Source organism: Vigna unguiculata, chromosome 8 (genome assembly GCF_004118075.2).
Source record: "Vigna unguiculata cultivar IT97K-499-35 chromosome 8, ASM411807v1, whole genome shotgun sequence".
NCBI classification, from domain to species: domain Eukaryota; kingdom Viridiplantae; phylum Streptophyta; class Magnoliopsida; order Fabales; family Fabaceae; genus Vigna; species Vigna unguiculata.
The window spans coordinates 5,187,311-5,206,414 of record NC_040286.1 but is presented as its reverse complement, the minus strand read 5'-3'; the positions used below and the strand labels follow the sequence as shown (position 1 = coordinate 5,206,414).

Sequence of the window (19,104 nt, the reverse complement as noted above, 5' to 3'; positions counted from 1 at the left end):
TCCTCGTTCTATGGTTGTCCAAATCAGCCAAATGCTTTGTACACAAACTGTCGACAAAAGAACTTGGTCTTAAGGCTGTGATGAGATGATGCACGGCCACCCCTAGGTTTAAGGTATTGATGTTCAACGATATCTTCAAGATTGTTTTATAAGCTCCCGCAAAGACTCCCCCCTCTTTACATATGTTTCCTAAGGCTAAGAAGGTGAGACAGTGAGGCTTGCTAGTGGAAAACTAGATACTGAAACATGTAGTCAACGTTTCAAAACAATCAACAAAACTAGGAGAAGTCACGCGGACCAGCTAATTGTAAGGCCTTTCAAAGATGTCGGGAAGACACGGCAAAATTTTGCATCTTTTGAAATGTATAGTCTTAATTGGGTGGTGAAGATATTGATGTGCTCCTCTAGATCGGTAATGCCATCGTATTGGTTCATGGCTAATCCCTTCCATCGTGGTGGGAGCTCGACATCAAGGTTCCATCCACGAAAAGATGGCGTCTAGATGCCTCCATCCTCATACCAGTTTGATTGGTATTGGTTTGAGCCTTGGACCCCTCTCGACCTTATGTCTCTTCCATTCTTCTTCGCCATGGGATCCCTTTCCTCTTTGGGATGATTACTCTACCTATCTTCGGATCCTCTGATTCTCTACCCTGAGGGCGTTAATCTCTTCTTCGCTTTTGCGCCTTAGTTCCTACACTTGTCGTTGCATTTCCTCTTGCATCTCTCACTTCATTTCTGCCATCATTGTGCTTTGGTTTGCTATTGTTCTTGTCGACACCATCTCTCTTAAGAATTACTCAGCCCCACGGTGGACGCCAAAATGTTTCTTGTATGGAACCGAGTTGCCTCAAGAGTTTTCTCTTCTCTACCTCTGCTCATCGGAATTCACCTCTAAGGTATTTCAGGGAAGTCTCCTATAGATGAGGTACTTGCAGGAACTCTGACGCTCAAGTCAGTGACACTTCGATATAGTGCATATAGTAAAGTTGAGTTAAGATTAGTCTATCTTATCTTTGGACCCTGAACATTATTTTATGTTACTTAGTTTTGGTCTTAGCTTCATTACCTTCAGGGCCATTTTCAATCTTTCATAAATACTAATAAACCTTATGAATACTTTACTATAACTGTCCAAGATCTGAATGCACCGTTATATTTCCATATCTCGCTTGAAATTCAGCGTTCTTGGTTGCATATCCCAACATTGGTTCAATGTGCATCTACCCATTATTGGGTTGAGATGTACTCGACCTCCATGAATCGAAATGTTCCTTTCCCTTCACTACACCAGTCACTCCTTCCATCACTCCCCTTACGCTAACAACATTGTTTTTTGATGTTTCACTAGGCCGAATATTCCTTATTAACCCAAAACCTAAAAGTCTCGACGGTTAAAATAATATTAGAAAAATAACATTTTTAAAATTTTATCAAACATATAGACTTTGGTTCTTTAAAAGTAAAAGTTTATAGACGTTTATGCTTTATTTTCGAAGGAACCCAAATCTATAAATTCGACATGTCACTACATTTTTATATGTTTTAGCCTTCTTAAAATTGAAACATATAAAACATTTTTAAAAGTTATTAAAACTGATAAAATTGAAAAGAAAAATAAAAGTAGAAGAATAATTAAAAGAAAATTTTCTAACGGAAAGACATCGATTTTTTTTTTTACACAAAATAGAAGAACAACTACTCTTATAATAATATATAGATGCATATGCATGCACACATGCAGAAGGGAAAAACCTGAACTTCCACCATTTATTTTCACTGCATTTCTCTGTCCAACCCCAGAGACCTTGTAGGCTTCTCTTTGATTGCCTTCAATGATAGTATTTATGGTTATATGGGTTGACTTATTTTGATTCTCTGCTTCATTCACCTCAATCACAATAAATTACAAATTTTGATTCTTTAATATTGATATTAACCTAAAGCACCTCAAGTTTGGTAAGATCTTTGGCCACCGATGCTGGAAACAAACTTCTAAGAAGATTACATCTTGAAAATCTGAGACAATACGGAGAGGGAAGATCACTACTTTCTTCTTCTCCCATTTTCGTAATAGCTATGGTGAGTATGACATGTGGAAAGTTTTCCAACAGTGGGGAAGAGTCACAGAAGTCTTCATATCCAGAAGGTTAGACAAATGGGGTTATAGGTACGGGTTTGTTCAATTTCTGGAGGTGAAGAACGACCAAAGACTTCAACAAGAGCTGGATTCGATTATAATTGGGACAACCAAATTGCATGTAAACAAACCCAGATTTGATAGGAAAGACTAGCAGAAAATGGCCAAGAAAACTAATATTCTGGTACGCAAAAGTTCCCCTCAAACCAGGAAGGTGTGGAGAGAGGTTAAGCGTGATCAATCTTACACTCAAACAGTAAAAGCTACCACCAACACATCCGAGCAGACTTGGAAAGGAATATCTTTTGACACGGAAGAAGCTGACATTAAATGGCTAGTTGGAAGCTACATCGGAAGGGTAAGTAATTATTCAAAGGTTGATGAGATCATGGAGGAAGTTATTAAAAACGGAATGGGTCGAATAAACATAAAGTATATGGGAGAGAACGCGGCATTTATTCAAGGAATAGAAGGAACAGAGCTTGGCAATCTCATAGATGACAATAAAGAGTATTGTAGGAGCAAGAATATGGGTTCAGAAAAGTATGAAAATAAATGGGAAAATATATAATTTGGTTTTAGAGGAAGAAACTATTGTAGGAACACAACCAATTTGCTGCTGCGCATATGGGAACAACTTGTCTTCTGATAGTAGTACGAGCGACATTGGCTTGGACGTTTGCAGTTCAACATCAGAGTGGTGTGAGGATGATATCCTGATCGATATTACGAAGAACAAGATGAAAGAGGATTGTACAATCCAATCACCAGCACCATTCGCGAAAATGAGCCTCCAAGTCTCATCGAAGAAGCTAAGCGGAACCAGAAACGCATTTCTTTTTGACCGTTGTGGAAGGAATGATGGAAATGGTATGTCTGAGTCTAAGCTGGTCGTAGGCTTGCCACAAACAGAATTTTTTAACAAAAATAGCTTAAAGCCTATCTGTACTTCACGTAGGCAAACAAATCCTTGTAACTTGGCATTTTCTAACAATGGGCCAACATTGATGACAGCCCAACCAGCTGCTGGAGGACACTCACAATCTTTTGTTAAGGAAACTAAGTTAGGCCTTGATGTGGGTGTTGGCCCAGGAAATAAGAAAGATGGCTTACTAAATGATTATACCCCCACGCTTCTTATCAGTAAAAATCATAATACTCCTCTTCGAAGCATTGGGGCAGCACGCGAAGGGCTGGGAATCGCTCATTATTTCTGCAGGTCGAGCACTCATGATCATGAGAAAGGGAACCTAGACGTACCTACAATCGAGCTGCACTCACTCGTATCCAACGAAAATACTCACAACAGATGTGTGCCCCGAAGCCGGTCTTTGATTCAAAGTAAAGATTCACCAAACCCCGACAGCGAGACTCCATGCAATGTTCTAGCAACGAAGCACATGACCCTCATCAAAGAATCAAATCTGGACCCAAAGGATTTTCAATTGAGGAGGCAATTCTGGATAGGTGAATCAAGCAAAAATAGGCCAGTACACCAGAACTGCAATGTGAAGGAAAACAGCAAGGCAGCCAAGCAAAAAATGCTCAGGTCAGTTGCTCAATCTATATGTAATTCTCTATCTGATGAGAACATATTAAATTGTAATAGATTGTTTTGTTCTGCAAAGTGCCAATCAGATAATTCCGAATCTCTGACCATCTGGAGCTTAGCAAAAGAATTAGGAGTAACTTTTTCAGGTGAAGAGGAACAAATTTTGAAGGAACTAGAAAACATGGAAAAGAGATATAGGAATCAGGGACAAAGTATTGCAGGGAAGAAAACAGATGATAATGAAAATCATTAGCATAAACATAAGGGGATTAGGAGGGGGACATAAATGGAAATACTTAAAAGAGATTATAGCTAGAGAAGGCGTGGACATGATCTGTATTCAAGAGACCAAGTTGCGTGTCTTACAACCATCTAGCTGTTATAACTTATGGGCTGATAATAACATCGAGTGGGTGAATAAACCAGCAACGTGTAGCTCTGGGGGGATCCTAACAATATGGCATAAAAACAAATTAAAAAGTGTAAAGCACTAAGTAGGGGAGTCGTTCATAGGAGTGATAGGTGAATACTGTAACACAGATAATTGTAACCCAATTCCAGTGGCCATATTTAATGTATACTCCTCATGTGATTTCAAAGAAAAAGTAGAAATGTGGGAGGAATTCATTAATGTAAAATTGGGAGAAGCATGTAGGCAATGGTGTGTGTTTGGAGATTTTAACGCAGTAAGAAAAATTAATGAAAGAAGGGGTTTAAATCCGATTGGAAACACTAAACTAAGAGAAATGCAAGGTTTTAATAACTTCATAGAATCGATGGAATTGGTAGACGTACCATTGATAGGAAGGAAATATACTTGGTACAAGGAAAATGGAAAGGCCAAGAGTAGAATAGATAGGGTTTTGGTTTCACTTGAATGGTTGAACTATTGGCTTGACAGTAAACAATATATTAAGGGAAGACTAGTATCGGACCATTGTGCCCTATTGCTTAAACCGATTACGATAGATTGGGGACCCAAACCTTTCAGAACCATGGACATTTGGAAATCTGACCCAACATTTAAGAAGGTGGTCAAACAATCCTGGGACTCTTATGTAGGCAACGGTAACCCAATGATAGCCCTCAAGGAGAAACTAAAGTAGTTAAAATTTGACCTCAAATCATGGAACAGAGAGGTCTTTGGATTCATTGGCCAAAAAAAAACAGAACCTCCTCCTAGAACTTAGTGCTCTAGATATCATGGATGATGAAAGTAATATAGAAGAAAACGATAAGGTGAGACGCTTGGAACTTCTAAGCGAGTTGAAGCTACTTCTACATAAGGAAAGTGCAATACTAAATCAAAAAGCAAGGATGAAATGGTTAGAACAAGGGGACACCAACTCAAAGTACTTTCAGTCTAGAATAAGATGGAGAAGGGTAACAAACAAACTAAAAGGGGTAGAACTGAATGGGACATGGTGTGAGGACCCAACGAATGTAAGAGAGGAGGTAAGGCAAGTCTTCGAGGAAAGATTTTCAGCACCTAAATCGTTTTGCATTAACCTCCAAAACATTGAGTTTCAAACCATATCTGAGGAAGATAATAATGCACTAACGAAGGAGATAGGAGATAGGGAAATAGAGGAGACGATAAATCAATGTGGAGAGACTAAAAGTCCTGGGCCAGATGGTTTTAACTTTATGTTTCTAAAGTACAACTGGGATACATTGAAGGATGATTTCAATCAAGGGTGAGATGGTTCTGGAGAGAAGGGAAAATTCCAAAAGGTGGCAATGCGTCTTTCATAGCATTAATACCAAAAAAACAAACCCCTCTTGGGCTGGATGATTATAGACCAATCTCACTAGTGGGTTGTGTGTACAAGATAATCTCTAAGATCCTAGCAAACAGGATTAAGAACGTGTTGCCTAAGGTTATAGACAACTCTCAATCTGCATTTATTAAAGGTAGAGGACTTATGAATAGCATATTGGTAGCCAATGAGGTAGTGGAGGAATGTAGGCATAAAAAAAGGGGTTGGTAATAGTGAAGGTCGACTATGAAAAAGCGTATGACTCTGTTAATTGGGATTTTCTATACTATATGCTGAACAGACTAGGTTTTTGTGACAAGTGGGTTGGTTGGATTAGAGAGTGTCTGACTTCCTCATCAGTGTCAGTTCTGGTAAATGGGAGCCCTACTAAGGAGTTTGTTCCTAAGAGAGGTCTTAGGCAAGGAGACCCTATGGCTCCATTCTTATTCCTTATTGTAGCAGAGGGTTTAGCAGGGCTAGTAAGACAAGCTGTTAAGAAAGAATTATACAGCGGGATAAAAGTGGGTTCTAATGGAACTAATGTGGGGCTATTACAGTTTGCAGATGATACACTGTTCTTGTGTGAAACAAAAGCTCAAAATGCAAGGACATTAAAAGCTGTATTAAGGACCTTCGAGTTGGCGTCTGGGCTAAGGGTTAATTTTTCCAAAACTAAAGTAGGAGGGACGGGCATGGACGCATCTATGTTAAAAATCTTTTTGAAAACACTAAATTGCAAACATATGAAAATCCCGTTTATGTACCTTGGAATGTTAATCGGGGGGAATCCAAGGCTCAAACAATTTTGACAACCTATAATCGAGAAGGTTAAAACTCGATTATCTAATTGGAAGGACAAACTCATTAGTATGGCTGGCAGGGTATGCTTAATCAAATCAGTTTTATCTGCATTGCCACTATACTACCTATCTTTCTATAAATTGCCAACATGTATGAGCAATAAACTCTTAAAAATTCAAAGGAACTTTCTCTAGGGATGGGGTTCAGATGATAGAAAAATAACGTGGGTTAAATGGGAAAATATCTGCAAATCAAAGGAGGAAGAGGGCCTAAGCTTAAGAGACATTTGAAAATTTAATGTCGCACTCTTAGCAAAATGGAAATGGAGGTTAGGAACGGAGGATAACGGTATTTGGAAACAGATCTTGGAGTCTAAGTATGGATCATGGAGGAACTTGAATGATCCCATCACGTTAAGATCTGGCTCAAGGTGGTGGATCGACATTCACAAGGTATGCGGTAACACGATGCAAGGACTTTGGTTCGATAAAAGCTTTGAGTGAGTGGTAGGAGAAGGGAAAAAAGTTAAGTTCTGGGAAGACAAATGGGTAGGGGAAGAAACACTCGCGTCTAGGTTTCCTAGGTTGTACTTGATATCAGATTGTAAAGATAGAGTTATTGGGGAGGTCAGACATTGGGAGAAAAATGTCTGGATATGGGACCTAACTTGGAGAAGATCTAGATTTGTTTGGGAGACTACAATGGAAGAACAATTACTCTGTGTTATAAATGGTCAACGATTATGCAAGGGCAACCCTGATACTTGGAAATGGAAAGGAGAAGTAGATGGGATATTTTCGGTAAAGGCAGCTTATAATACGCTGCAAGGAACCGTTGAAATAGAAGGCAATAAAGACTTTAAACTGCTATGGAACACAAAATTAATTCCAAAGGCTCAAATGCTAGGTTGGAGGGTATTCTTAGACAAATTACCAACCAAGGTCAATCTACAAGCAAGGGGGTCCATCCACAACAAAGCCTTTGTGAACTATGTTATGCATACGAAGAGAATGAAGAACATTTGTTCTTCTCATGTTCGATGTCCCAAAAGGTGTGGAACATGTGCAATAGGTGGATAGGGGTGAGCACAGTGCACCACGTCAAAGCTAGGGCCAATTTTCAACACTTTCATCTCTTTGACTTGAATAGTAGGCAAAACTTAGTGTGGAAAGGAATGTGGCTAGCTATTATAGGGGAAATTTGGAAACATAGGAATGGGGTAATTTTTAATCATAAGAAAGTTGATCCAATAGAAATTTTTGATCAAGCACAAGTGGCAGCTTGGGTATGGATGAAACATAAGATCCCAACTGTGAAGTTCTCATATAGTGATTGGTACCTTTCCCCATATACATGTTTAAAATTTCTCTGATATAATAATTTGTGTGTTCAAGTGTGATAGGAAAGCAAACACTGAGTTTGAAGAAAAGGGCTCAAAGGAAACTATAATTGCAAAAAGGAACTTGAAGAGGCAGCGTACGAGTACAAAGTTAACGCAATTTTCTCTGTGAGCAGCTTGGCTTTTTGGAGATATTAACTTGGGTTACTCCTACCAAATACTATAGAAATACCATGCATACTCTTCACACTCTACACCACGAAGCTTTATCACGATAGAGATGGAAAATTGATTGTATTGGAGCTTTAAAACACTCTGCACCATGAAGCTTTATCACGACAGAGATGGCAAAATGATTGTATTGGAGCCTCATATATGTCAGATGTATACCTATGGGAGGCACACATACAACTATCACACTTCATTGGTGCATTATAATGTTGGATCACATGGGTTTGATTTAGTTGATTTTTTGTTATGATGGAATTATGATGGTAAACTAGAGCATCGATGTGCATAACATTATTTTTTTTTGTATATAGGTTAGAGCACCCCTCAAGTACTCTCTTTAATTTTAATTCACTCTTTGCTGAAAAAAAATATATTGATATTAGTTAAACAGTGTTAATTAATATTCATTATAATTGCTTCAAAGTATAATTAAAATTATAATTCTTAAACTTTTATCCTAGAGATAAATGAACATAATATATTAAAGTTATGGTTCTTTTTAAATTTTTAAGATTGTTTAGTCAGTAATAATGAAATATAATATTTTACATTAATAACATGATCATATAAGATGGGGATAATTTTTTTCTTGTTATCTCTTTCTCAAATTATTTATTGTATAAAATTTATGTGTGTGTATTTTTATTTTTTTTTCGGGTATAAAGTGGTTTCAACAGATAAAAATATATGGAAGATTTTAAATTATTATTTGATCTAATGTTTGTGCCAAGAGATGAGTTGTAACTACATTTCAAATTTAGTGCAATGTCAGCTGTTAACTATTACCATTAATTAACATTTAAAAATGTATGCTCTGAGAAGCTGGAAATGTAAAGCGAACATATCTCTTCGGGTATAATTGGGTAAACGTTTTTTTTTTTTTGTATAAAACTTCAAATTTTTTTTTTTATAAAGTAGAAAGTAAATTTTAGAAATATTATATAAAATAGTTTCTACAAATTACTTTATATATAAACTAATTTTAATTTTAATTTTCCTACATGATTGATAGAGATTCTTAATGTGTTGTATGGAACCAAACTTATCTTTAACAACGCTGGATTTAATCATAGAACGTAGAGTGAAATGTAAAACTAAACATTAAAATATATTTAATTATAATAAATAAATGTTAGAATCTTATGAAAACGTTTTTATATAGAGCAGAATGGATGACATTCAAGTTTCAGTTAACACGATACTTAGATCTTATTCGATGATGGTATTATTGGAGGATTTGCTACATACTCAAGAAATCAAGGAATAAATACATTTATTAACAGAAATATCATACTACAAATAAACAAAATAAATTTATGTGTTGGATCGAATAGTTAACACAAGACAATAAATTATAGCTATCAATAAAATAATTTTTAATTTTTCTACTTTTGTAATTTTCACTATGATATCAATTATTAAACTGAACATTTATCATTAAATCAAAAATTATAATTATTCATTAAAATAAAAGTTTTTCTATTTAAAAACATAATTATTTAAATACTATAATTTAATTATGATTCGATTCATCTTATCTATAAAAATTGATATTACATGCACAAATATGTGGGTAATAAAAGATTTAATTTGTCATCATTTCATTAAATTTGCGCGCCAGGTATAAGGTTTGTGAATCTCCTTCCACTAACCTTACTTTTTTTTGCAGCTAATCTTCACTTCTATTTGGTAAACTGAGCTGTGTTAAACAGTTTTAAATCCTTTATGTCCAGGTTTATAATTTAATAACTCAATACTCATTGTTCTTCCTCATTGAAACTTTTGATTTTCGATAAATATTATAAATTAATTCATAAATGTTAAAAATTTATACATCAAATCATTTCATCTAAATATTTAAATTAATTTTATATTTTAAATTTCAATAAAAAAATCTCTATTTAAACTTATATCATTTAAAAATATTAAAAATACAATTATAAAATAATACTTGTAATTTTTAAATAAACTAACAATGATGTAAAATATATTAAGTTAATATATTTTACTTATGATATTATCAAAATAAACAAATTTTTAGTCTATACCTTCCTGCAGTAAATAAGGGGTTTTAAGTTTTTATGATATTATCGGCAATCATAAAAAGACAATTCTCTTTTAATATAGCAATTTGTGCAACTATTTTACGATTAAGAAGCAATTGCTTGGTATATAGACTATTCATTAAATTATTATAAATATAAGATACTTTTTGATTCTCGCGAATTACTGCATTTATTCGACTAATCCATAAACCACGAAAATCTCTTTTTTCCTATCTCTATCCCGATGAGCCGAAACTAAAGCTTTCAATTTCTGTTGAATAATAGTTCGGGTAAGTCTTGAATGAGCTCCGCGAAAACTTGATACGAATAAACGAATTTTTGTCCTCTGTTTGTGAGCTATATATCTTCGTTTAATTCTGGTCATTTAATAAATGATATTTTCAGGAATAACTTTTTAATTTTTCAATTATTCTTTTTTCTTCCTAGTCTATTAATAACAAAAATGGATTCTTCCGATGTATAAAAAAAAATTCCAACGGCTCTTGCTACTATAACTGCCCCAACCACGATTTTTTATATTAAACATTTAACCTCAAAATCAGAAATTGTATAGATACTAGATATCAAATAAAATAAAAATAGTAAATGAAATAGGACACATATTTTATTTTTATAATGAATTGGTGGGTTCCTTCGTTTCTATGATTTTTTTTAGAAATGACTAGGTCCTCTCTATACACCGGAGCCTTTTTATTTTCATTTTTGATTCATTTAATGAATGTTATTGTTAACTTGTACACTTCACACTCTGTGGCTCTACCCATGCAATATTGAGTAAGTAGGTTTTTTCACAACCAAATCTAATTATATAGTAACGGTATTTAATTATGAAAATTTGCTGGGTAGCTGACCCTCTTATTCCATTCTTACAAAATCCATCAAAATACATTTATTAAGGACATACTTTATTTTTAATTGAAATAGTATTTTCTCCGCTTAACGGGTAACTTTTTTTTGTTACTGATGGGAAAGTCCTTCTCATATGAAATTGCAAATGTGTATTATTGGTTTTGCACCAATCGAAACCATAAATTTGATACAAGATAGAAGAATGTAAAGAATTATATAATTATATAGAAAAGAATTATATATTAAGTTAAGATAGTGTGAATGTAGTTTTTGCATTCACACTATCTTAACTGATTACAATTACTGAAAAATTTTAATTTGTTTTTTCTTAGTATTTAAGCTGAACGAGTCGCACATACACCCTGGTACACCTTCCTCGACCTTGAGGGCATCCCCAATAAATGTATGTGTAACATCAAATTTATAAATAAATTAACAAAAAAAAATGCATTTTTTAAATTATTTCAAATATTAAAATTTAAAAATTACGAGTGTCATTTTATATTTACATTTTTAATATTTTAAAAAAATTATTTTAACATGTATATGTAAATTATAATTAAATTTATTTACTAGTTTGGTTTGATTTTGAAAAGAGACAATATTACTCTAATAAAAAAGATGAAGATTCAATTGAGTCAAAATTTTTAATATAAAAACTAAATTAAATTCATGAGATTATCATGTGATACTAATACTCACACTTGACAATATACATATACGTGGAACAATAATACCACAATCATTTTCCTTATAGAAGTTAGTTTTAACACTTGATCAACCACTATCATTTTTCGTTTATATTTATCATAACCTATGGAATTCATGAGTTCTTATATGATATAACATCTCCACAAAGGAAAGTACAACATAATAACTTACCACTTAATTCTAATTAATTCATTGAAGCTTTATAGTTTGTATGTTCTTACAAGTGATATAAATCTCTTTTGGATACTTAAACAACCTCTCCATAACTCATCCATCATAATCAAAAAAAGTTCAATCAATTTTAGAGATAAGAAAATAAATAAAATTATTGTTTAGTTTGGTTGACATTAGTTATAATAATACTAAAGTTATAAAAAAAATGTACAAATAGTTGATAGATATATTTAAGAACATATTTCAAAATATGAAAACAAAAAACACGACTAGTTTTTGTAAAGAAGTTGCTCAAGCAACTTTTTACATTTTAAAAAACAAACATATTTGTAGAAACAAATTATAAAATAAAACTATAGTTTTTGATAAGCAATAGAAAAAAACTAAGAATAAAAAATTAAATAAATATTATCATATAATAAAACTCCATAGCTTTCTAGATTTCTATAAAAATAATTCTTGCAACTTGTAAGTAATAGTCCATTAGGAAAAAAGTTATAGGATTTGAAAGTAAAGACTGTGGGATATTTTTTAAAGAAAAGGCAAGATATATGTGACAAAAGTTTATAAATATGTATAAAGTGTAATGCTTTAGGTAAATGATAAATTTAAAATAACTTAATCTCTTAATTTTCTTTTTACCATCTTCAGCATTCAACTCAGATTTGTTTTAATCGACAAAAAATATTAAGTTTTTTTATTTCTTTTTGAACTAAAATGATTCTTTTAATTAAGTTAAGGACAACAATTTTTGAATTCATAAGTTAGAAACAGTAAAGCTACTCCAGTTATAGCTTTAAATTAACCATACTTTTTTTTTTAATTTAAAAATTGTACAAAATAATCTACATTCATTACATAAATTTATTCTTATTAATAATATAATAATAAATAATCACAGTAATTTATATAATATAATCACTAAGTTATTCTGTAAAATTACTAAATTATCAGTACAAGGATAAAAGATATAAGCAATTATATCTCACAGAAACTCAATACAAAGTTTAAAGTTGAATTTATTTTCAGAGCACAACTTATTCATGTTCACTCTCTAATGTTACCCTCGAAATGATAGATAAATGTTATTCTTACTCTTATAAAGGTCCACTGAGGGACCAATTTTGTTTAATCCGTCAGCATCACTACCAACTTTTCTCCTCGAAAGGGTCCCAATCTTGTTCAGAATATTGCTAGGAAAGTGGGCATCACTTGAAAACTTTCATCTTAAAACAACCTTCTCTTACCTCTGAACATTAAGTGCAGACAATTATAATTTTTTTCTTTCTCTTTTACTCTTATTGTATCACCGATTGTTAAATCTGTGTACTGGTTTACATATAAAAATGAAATTTAATTGTTTGTAGCAAATAATTGAAGACAGTGTGATTTGAACTTTAAGAAAAAACCAAATCATCGATTGCAGAATAAGGTGGACCAAATAAGAAGGTCACAAACTTCCAAAATGGGAATTTAATATACGATGCTCACACATTCAGAATCGTTTTGGTTCCATCTTATTAATTGTTGAGATTTATGGTTTCCCCAACGTTGAGTTATTTCAAGCTCGTCTTCCTAGTTTTTTTATGCCAATGCATGTCATGCTTGTCAACTTTTGACAGATTGTGGTGTCTATCTTCCTCCGTCTTCATTGCAAAGATCAGAACAAATTGCAAAGATCAGAACAAATCTGTGATTTTTATCTCGGTTGGTCCGTGCTTATAACCATATCGATTTGCATTGTTTTAATATAGAGATGTAAAGAATGAAATTAACATCAATCAATATATTTCAATTACGTTTAAGAACGAATTTTAGTTAAGCTAAATCTAATTTAGTTCTCAGTTTACGGTTTGGGGTCATATTGGGTTTATTTTTGTTATTCCACTGCTTAATCCAATTCAACCCCTCAATTATAATTAATTAAGTTATTAAGTTTGAATAATACAAAACTCAACTGATGAAAGAAAAAATAATATATAACACTAATTTGATATAAGAATAATAAATTAAAAAAGCAAAACTAATTTGATATATTTCATAAATTGATTATTTTTAAATATAAAAACAACATAACAAAATAAAGTAATATGCATGTGATACAAGAAAAAGAGTAAGGATATGCATCTTCTGTTTCTGCTTATTAAGAGCAGATAACTTTAAAAATGCAACCTCACACACACACACACTTTAGCACTGCATTATTTTTTTTTTTTCTGTCCATCATAGAGACTTGGCAATGTTTTTTTCGTGTAATGATTGTTTACAAACTAGTTCAATGACAATGTCTTTGATGGTTTGAATTGACTTATTTTGATCCTTATTGACTTTTCCTGCTCACAAACACATTTTTCATTTTAGAAGTAACGAAACTTGTTATAAAGAACTTACCAAAGTAAAGTGGTATCTTGGACTGAATCCAGGGAGCCCAGTGTTGTAAGCTTGTCTTAACAAGCATTAATTTTCCCAGACAGGAAATTCAAGTTCATCATCAAAGATCCATTGAAATGAATCATCTCCATTGTTGACTTCATCGGCATTATTTTCCATTTGTTGTAAGCAATCATGCCACCAGACTGAAGTAACTGGACTCTTGGTGTCATCCCATTCCATTTGATGTTGTTGTCCCAATGCTCTTATCTCTTCCATGCCCTCTTCATCCATTGTTGTATGCATGCTTCCACTAGCTTGGTTTGCAATATTGGATTCAATGCTATTCATCGTTGTGGAAACCGCTTCTCTTTGTGACTGAGATATTCCAATCGAAGGAACTTCTTGATCAGTTAGAAATGGAGGAAAAGTTAATATTGGAGTTGAGTAAGAGCACAGTGATGATCCATTGTTGCCAAGCATAAAGGTAGGCTCTGAAGTGTTGTTGTTGTTAAGCACGGGGGTACCATCTAAAATGTTGATATTACTAAGCACATGGGTAACATCTAAAATGTTGTTATTAGGCACAGGGATAACATCTAAAATGTTGTTATTAAGCATAGGGGTAGACTCTAAAATGTTGTTATTAAACACAGGTGTAGCTTCTAAAATGTTGTTGTCAAGCAAAAGGGTAGGATCTAAAGAGTTATTATCAAGAAAAAGGCTAAGATCTAAAATGTTGTTATCAAGCAAAAGGGAAGGATCAAAAGTGTTGTTATTAAGCAAAGGGGTCGGTTCTGAACTATTGAAACTATGTAGATTGAGATTGAATCCCAATGTTTGACTTGGAAGTGTGAAATTGGAAGGTTCTGGCTTAGGGAGTGGAAGACCAAAAGGGGAAGTAATGGTGTGGGGGTAAAATTTTGGAAGTAGAAGTGGAGGTGGAGGTGGAGGAGGAGCATGCAAAAGAGAAAGAGGAGGTGAATGAAGAAGAAGAGGAGGAGGAAGGGGTGGGAAGGAGGAGGAGAAGGAAAGATCATTTAAGTAATGTGAAATTTTGGTTGAAGGTGGTAGATACATCTTAGGCCTTCTCCTAGCCTTGAATCTTCCATTTGGGCTAAACCTTGAATAAAAGGGATGCTCAAAGGACAGTTGTTGTTGATGCTCACTAGCCACTTTCATGGTAGCCCTGTGGTATTTCAAGGCATTGACAATCTCCTTCCTTGCGTCTGCCATATTCATTAGCCTTTCTTCAGGAGGCCTATTAGTAAGCCTTCTTCTAACTTGTTTCCTTATATGTTGTTGTCCATGTTGTCCTAAATTTTGATTTGCAAAGACATGGCCATGAGCATCAACATCAACACAAGTTGGAGCTTTGGTGTTCATGGTGGTTTGTGTGTGTTTTGAGTTGTCCATTTCTTTCAATTGGCTATAAGCAAAAGAGAGTTGAGAAGGAGGAGGTGGAGGAAGTGAAGGAGGATGAGGAAGAGGATCCTGTTGAATTTCCATTAACCTTTTCTGCTTTATCCACCTCTTACTTCAATGGTGTTTTGTATGGACTTGGGTGAGAATATAATTCAGAAGGGAAAGATAGGTTGGTGGAATCATGGGTTTTCTTTCTCCAATAATAGATAGTTAGTGCATGATATATAAGCTAATAGTGAAGTAAAAAAAAAGTCTTGAATCTCCTTCAACTCCTCAAATATTACAATAAAGTGTTGGGACAACGTAGAACTTTTATGTTATTTTTGGACTTTTCCTTGTTTTGGCAAACAAAATTTTTATTGATATTTTTGTACCAATAATTTAAAAAAAATGTACTATTTGAACAACACCTGAGGTCAAATTTAGAAAATTTTGAAGTATATTTTTCAATAGTTTAGCTTCTGATCAGGAATCAAAATTTCCAAGATAACATATTTTACACAAATTCAATACAACTAAATCATCTAAAAAATACACAAAAAAATTAAAGAAAACTAAAAATTTTCATCATTTACTTTATAATTCCTAAGTTTCGCTTTCTTATTTTAATATAAAGATATTCAGTTCTTCAATATTTTGAAAATAGTGATCTTATTTTAATTGTTTCAATTAAAATGTTCATTGTTACCTTCTTTTTAATAGATAAACAAACAGTTTTTTTAAATACAGACACAAAAAACGTTTTATTCTTTACTATATATAAATTCTTTAAAATGGAGACCAAAATTATGAATTGAAACATATAGAAAATATCAAAATTATGCTGTAGCCTACATTGAAAAATAGAAAAACAACTGCTGCTTATAATCGTATACATAGATGCATGCACACAAGGGAAAAACCAGAACTATTGCATATTTCTCTTTCCTATAAAAATACTAAGGAATTATTAGGCTTTAAATAATACCAATATAAAAATAAATCGGTGTTTATAAATTGAATAACATTATTTTTAACTATAGAAAATAATTGTATTGAAAATTAAACAAAACTGATTAATACAAAAGTTTCCAGAATCTTTTTAAACACTGATGCGAAGTTTAAGAACTCACTAATCTTGCATAAAAAAAAACAAAAGATTGTGAATTGTTTTTCAGTCAAAGCCTGAATACTCAAAATTGTGAGCAACAGAAATTAGTATTTTGTTAGTTTAACTGAGAAGAAGGCAATAATACAATAGTATTTGGCTACAATGGTAAAAACACTGCAAATAATGAGTTATTAGGTTTAATAGGTTAAATTTCAGAAGTGCCCATAATTGAACTCCAACCTATAAAGTATTACAAAAATTAAAATTCAATAAAAATGCTTCTGTTTGATTCTCTTTTGTTCTTTAGATCAAAATTAATTGCTTTGATTCTTTATTTAAAAAATAAAACACCTTCAACTAAACCAAATTTATACGAAATTTACTTAATTTATCTTACAAGCTTGTAAATGTTCCACTCCTTTCTACTATAAACATTTCAGGTTAATATAGTAATAATGTTTAATTAAGATTTTTAGGCAATTTTTTTTTTGTAAATTATTATATGTAATAAAAGAAGTAAACAAAGTTAAACTTATGAAGAAAAAAAAAACTAATTAAATGAATTTAAAGAAAAATATCTTAGTTGTTTTTAATGTATCATTCTTGTTATCTAATCTTATAGATATAAAATGTTATATATTATTTTTTCTTTCATCACTTGAGTTTAGTATTACTCAAAGCCACAACTTAGTAATAACTTAATTATAGTTGAAGTCTTTGAATTGGAATATAACCCAAAATCCTAAACTAAAAACTAAATTACATTTAGCTCAAATAAATTACATTTTAATTGTAGATTGAAATATTGATGAATGATTGATTACATTTGAAAACTTTATAACTTTAGAAATCCTACACACCCACAAGAGAGAAAAAAAAAATCTCTTTCCTAATATATTTCGGTTAAGCATGGACCACTGAGATAAAAATTACAGACTTTTACGAAGACAAATAAAGATAGAGTCACTACCATCTGTCAAAAGATTGCCATGGATCGCACTCGGTGCTAGCATGCATTTGCATACACAAAAACTAGAAAGATGAACTCGAAATAACTCAATAATAAAAAAGACTCATAAGAACAATTAATAGAATGAAACCAAATGAGTGTGAGTACTGATCATCGTGTATTTAATTTCCATTTTGGAATTTTGCAACCTTCTTATTTTGATCCACCTTATTGGCATTGTTTGGGTCATTTGGTTTTTGCTTAAAATTCAAATCACACACTACACTACATTCAATTAAGTGCTACAAACTATTGATGTAGTAGTGCAGTAGAAGAGTAAAAGAGAAAAAGAAAGGTATATTATAATTGCATGCATTCATGAATGTTTAGACAAGAGGTAAGAGAAGATTTTAAGATGAAAAGTTGTCAAGTGATGGAGGTATGTGAGTGTTGCATATATGAATTTTTTGAGAAACATTTTTGCAGTGATGCCCACTTTCTTTTACTTGCCTCTATGCAAGGTAGCAGAACAAGATTGGGACCTTTTTGAGGTGTGAAAAGTTGGTAATTTAAGATGAAAAGTTGGTAGTGATAATGACAGATTAAAACAATTAAATAAAATTGGTCCCCTTAGTCTTATATTGAATATTAATTAAAACAATTATAAGGAATATTAATTAACACTGTCAAATAATGTCAATATTAAAAAAATCAATATTAGTGGCAAGATATTCCAACTGCAGACAAGTCTACTACTGTGCCTACTACCTTAGAGTTCTGCCTGCACACTCTTAAAAGCAAAATTTTCGAAACAGTGACTGCATCAACCATAATTATCAATATAACTTTCCACAATTCCAATTATATTTTATTCTTTATTCATTATAACTTTAAAATTTCTAATTTCGTAGCTAATTTATTTTTAACTACAGTATATAATGGGTGAATTCATAGTATTTATTTCAATTATGGTTTAGTAGTACACACCAAAAGTTAATGGATGTGTCAAATGTAGCATTGATCCCTGGATTCTACACAAGCCTTCTTAAAAATGAGTTAGACTCATGATTAAAGTGGGTTTAACCAATTGAAATTAAAATCATGTTTCAGCAAAAAAAAAAAATCATAAATATATAATATTTTAAAGTTTCATTTTTTTTAAAATATAATTTATTTATTAATATTTTTTTCTTGTGAGTTTATTAAAAAATTACCTTAGAATTTTAAAATATTATTTTTACTTCAACCAAGAAGTGGACTTTAAACTTAATTCAACCTTACAAAATCAGAAATATTTCTAAATAGACTTTTTAAACAATGACTCAAATATTATGATAGGAAATAAACTTTAAACCTAATTAAATTCTACAAAATCAGCATGTAATATGAAGTTTAAATCCATTATATACTAAAAAATCGTCGTGGTACTTCCAACAAATTTTATTTATGCTTTAAACTTTATGTGATTTGTATGATCATGTTGTTGTGTCTGTTTTTTATAAACTATTGCATACAAAATTTACATCATAGTATTCATTTTTTTAATCATAAACATAACTTACACAGTCATCAAAGAATATATCTTAAGGTATAAATTTGATTTCTATCAATTTTGAGGATTATAATCCCGATTAATTTTAAGACAAC

The 19,104-nt window shown here is 32.1% G+C and overlaps 1 protein-coding gene across 1 annotated transcript; it reads right to left on the bottom strand.

Annotated features, from left to right (window-relative positions):
• Nucleotides 1-13,723: 13,723 nt before the first annotated feature.
• Nucleotides 13,724-15,597, bottom strand: LOC114195521. Its single transcript, XM_028086019.1, has one exon. The coding sequence runs from the start codon at nt 15,500-15,502 to the stop codon at nt 14,081-14,083; it is 1,422 nt and encodes a 473-aa protein (XP_027941820.1). The 5' UTR covers nt 15,503-15,597; the 3' UTR covers nt 13,724-14,080.
• Between the last annotated feature and the right edge of the window lie 3,507 nt (nt 15,598-19,104).

Bases quoted from the DNA above. Each gene is read 5' to 3' on its own strand.
- LOC114195521 (XM_028086019.1), bottom strand. From the start codon at position 15,502: ATGGAAATTCAACAGGATCCTCTTCCTCATCCTCCTTCACTTCCTCCA.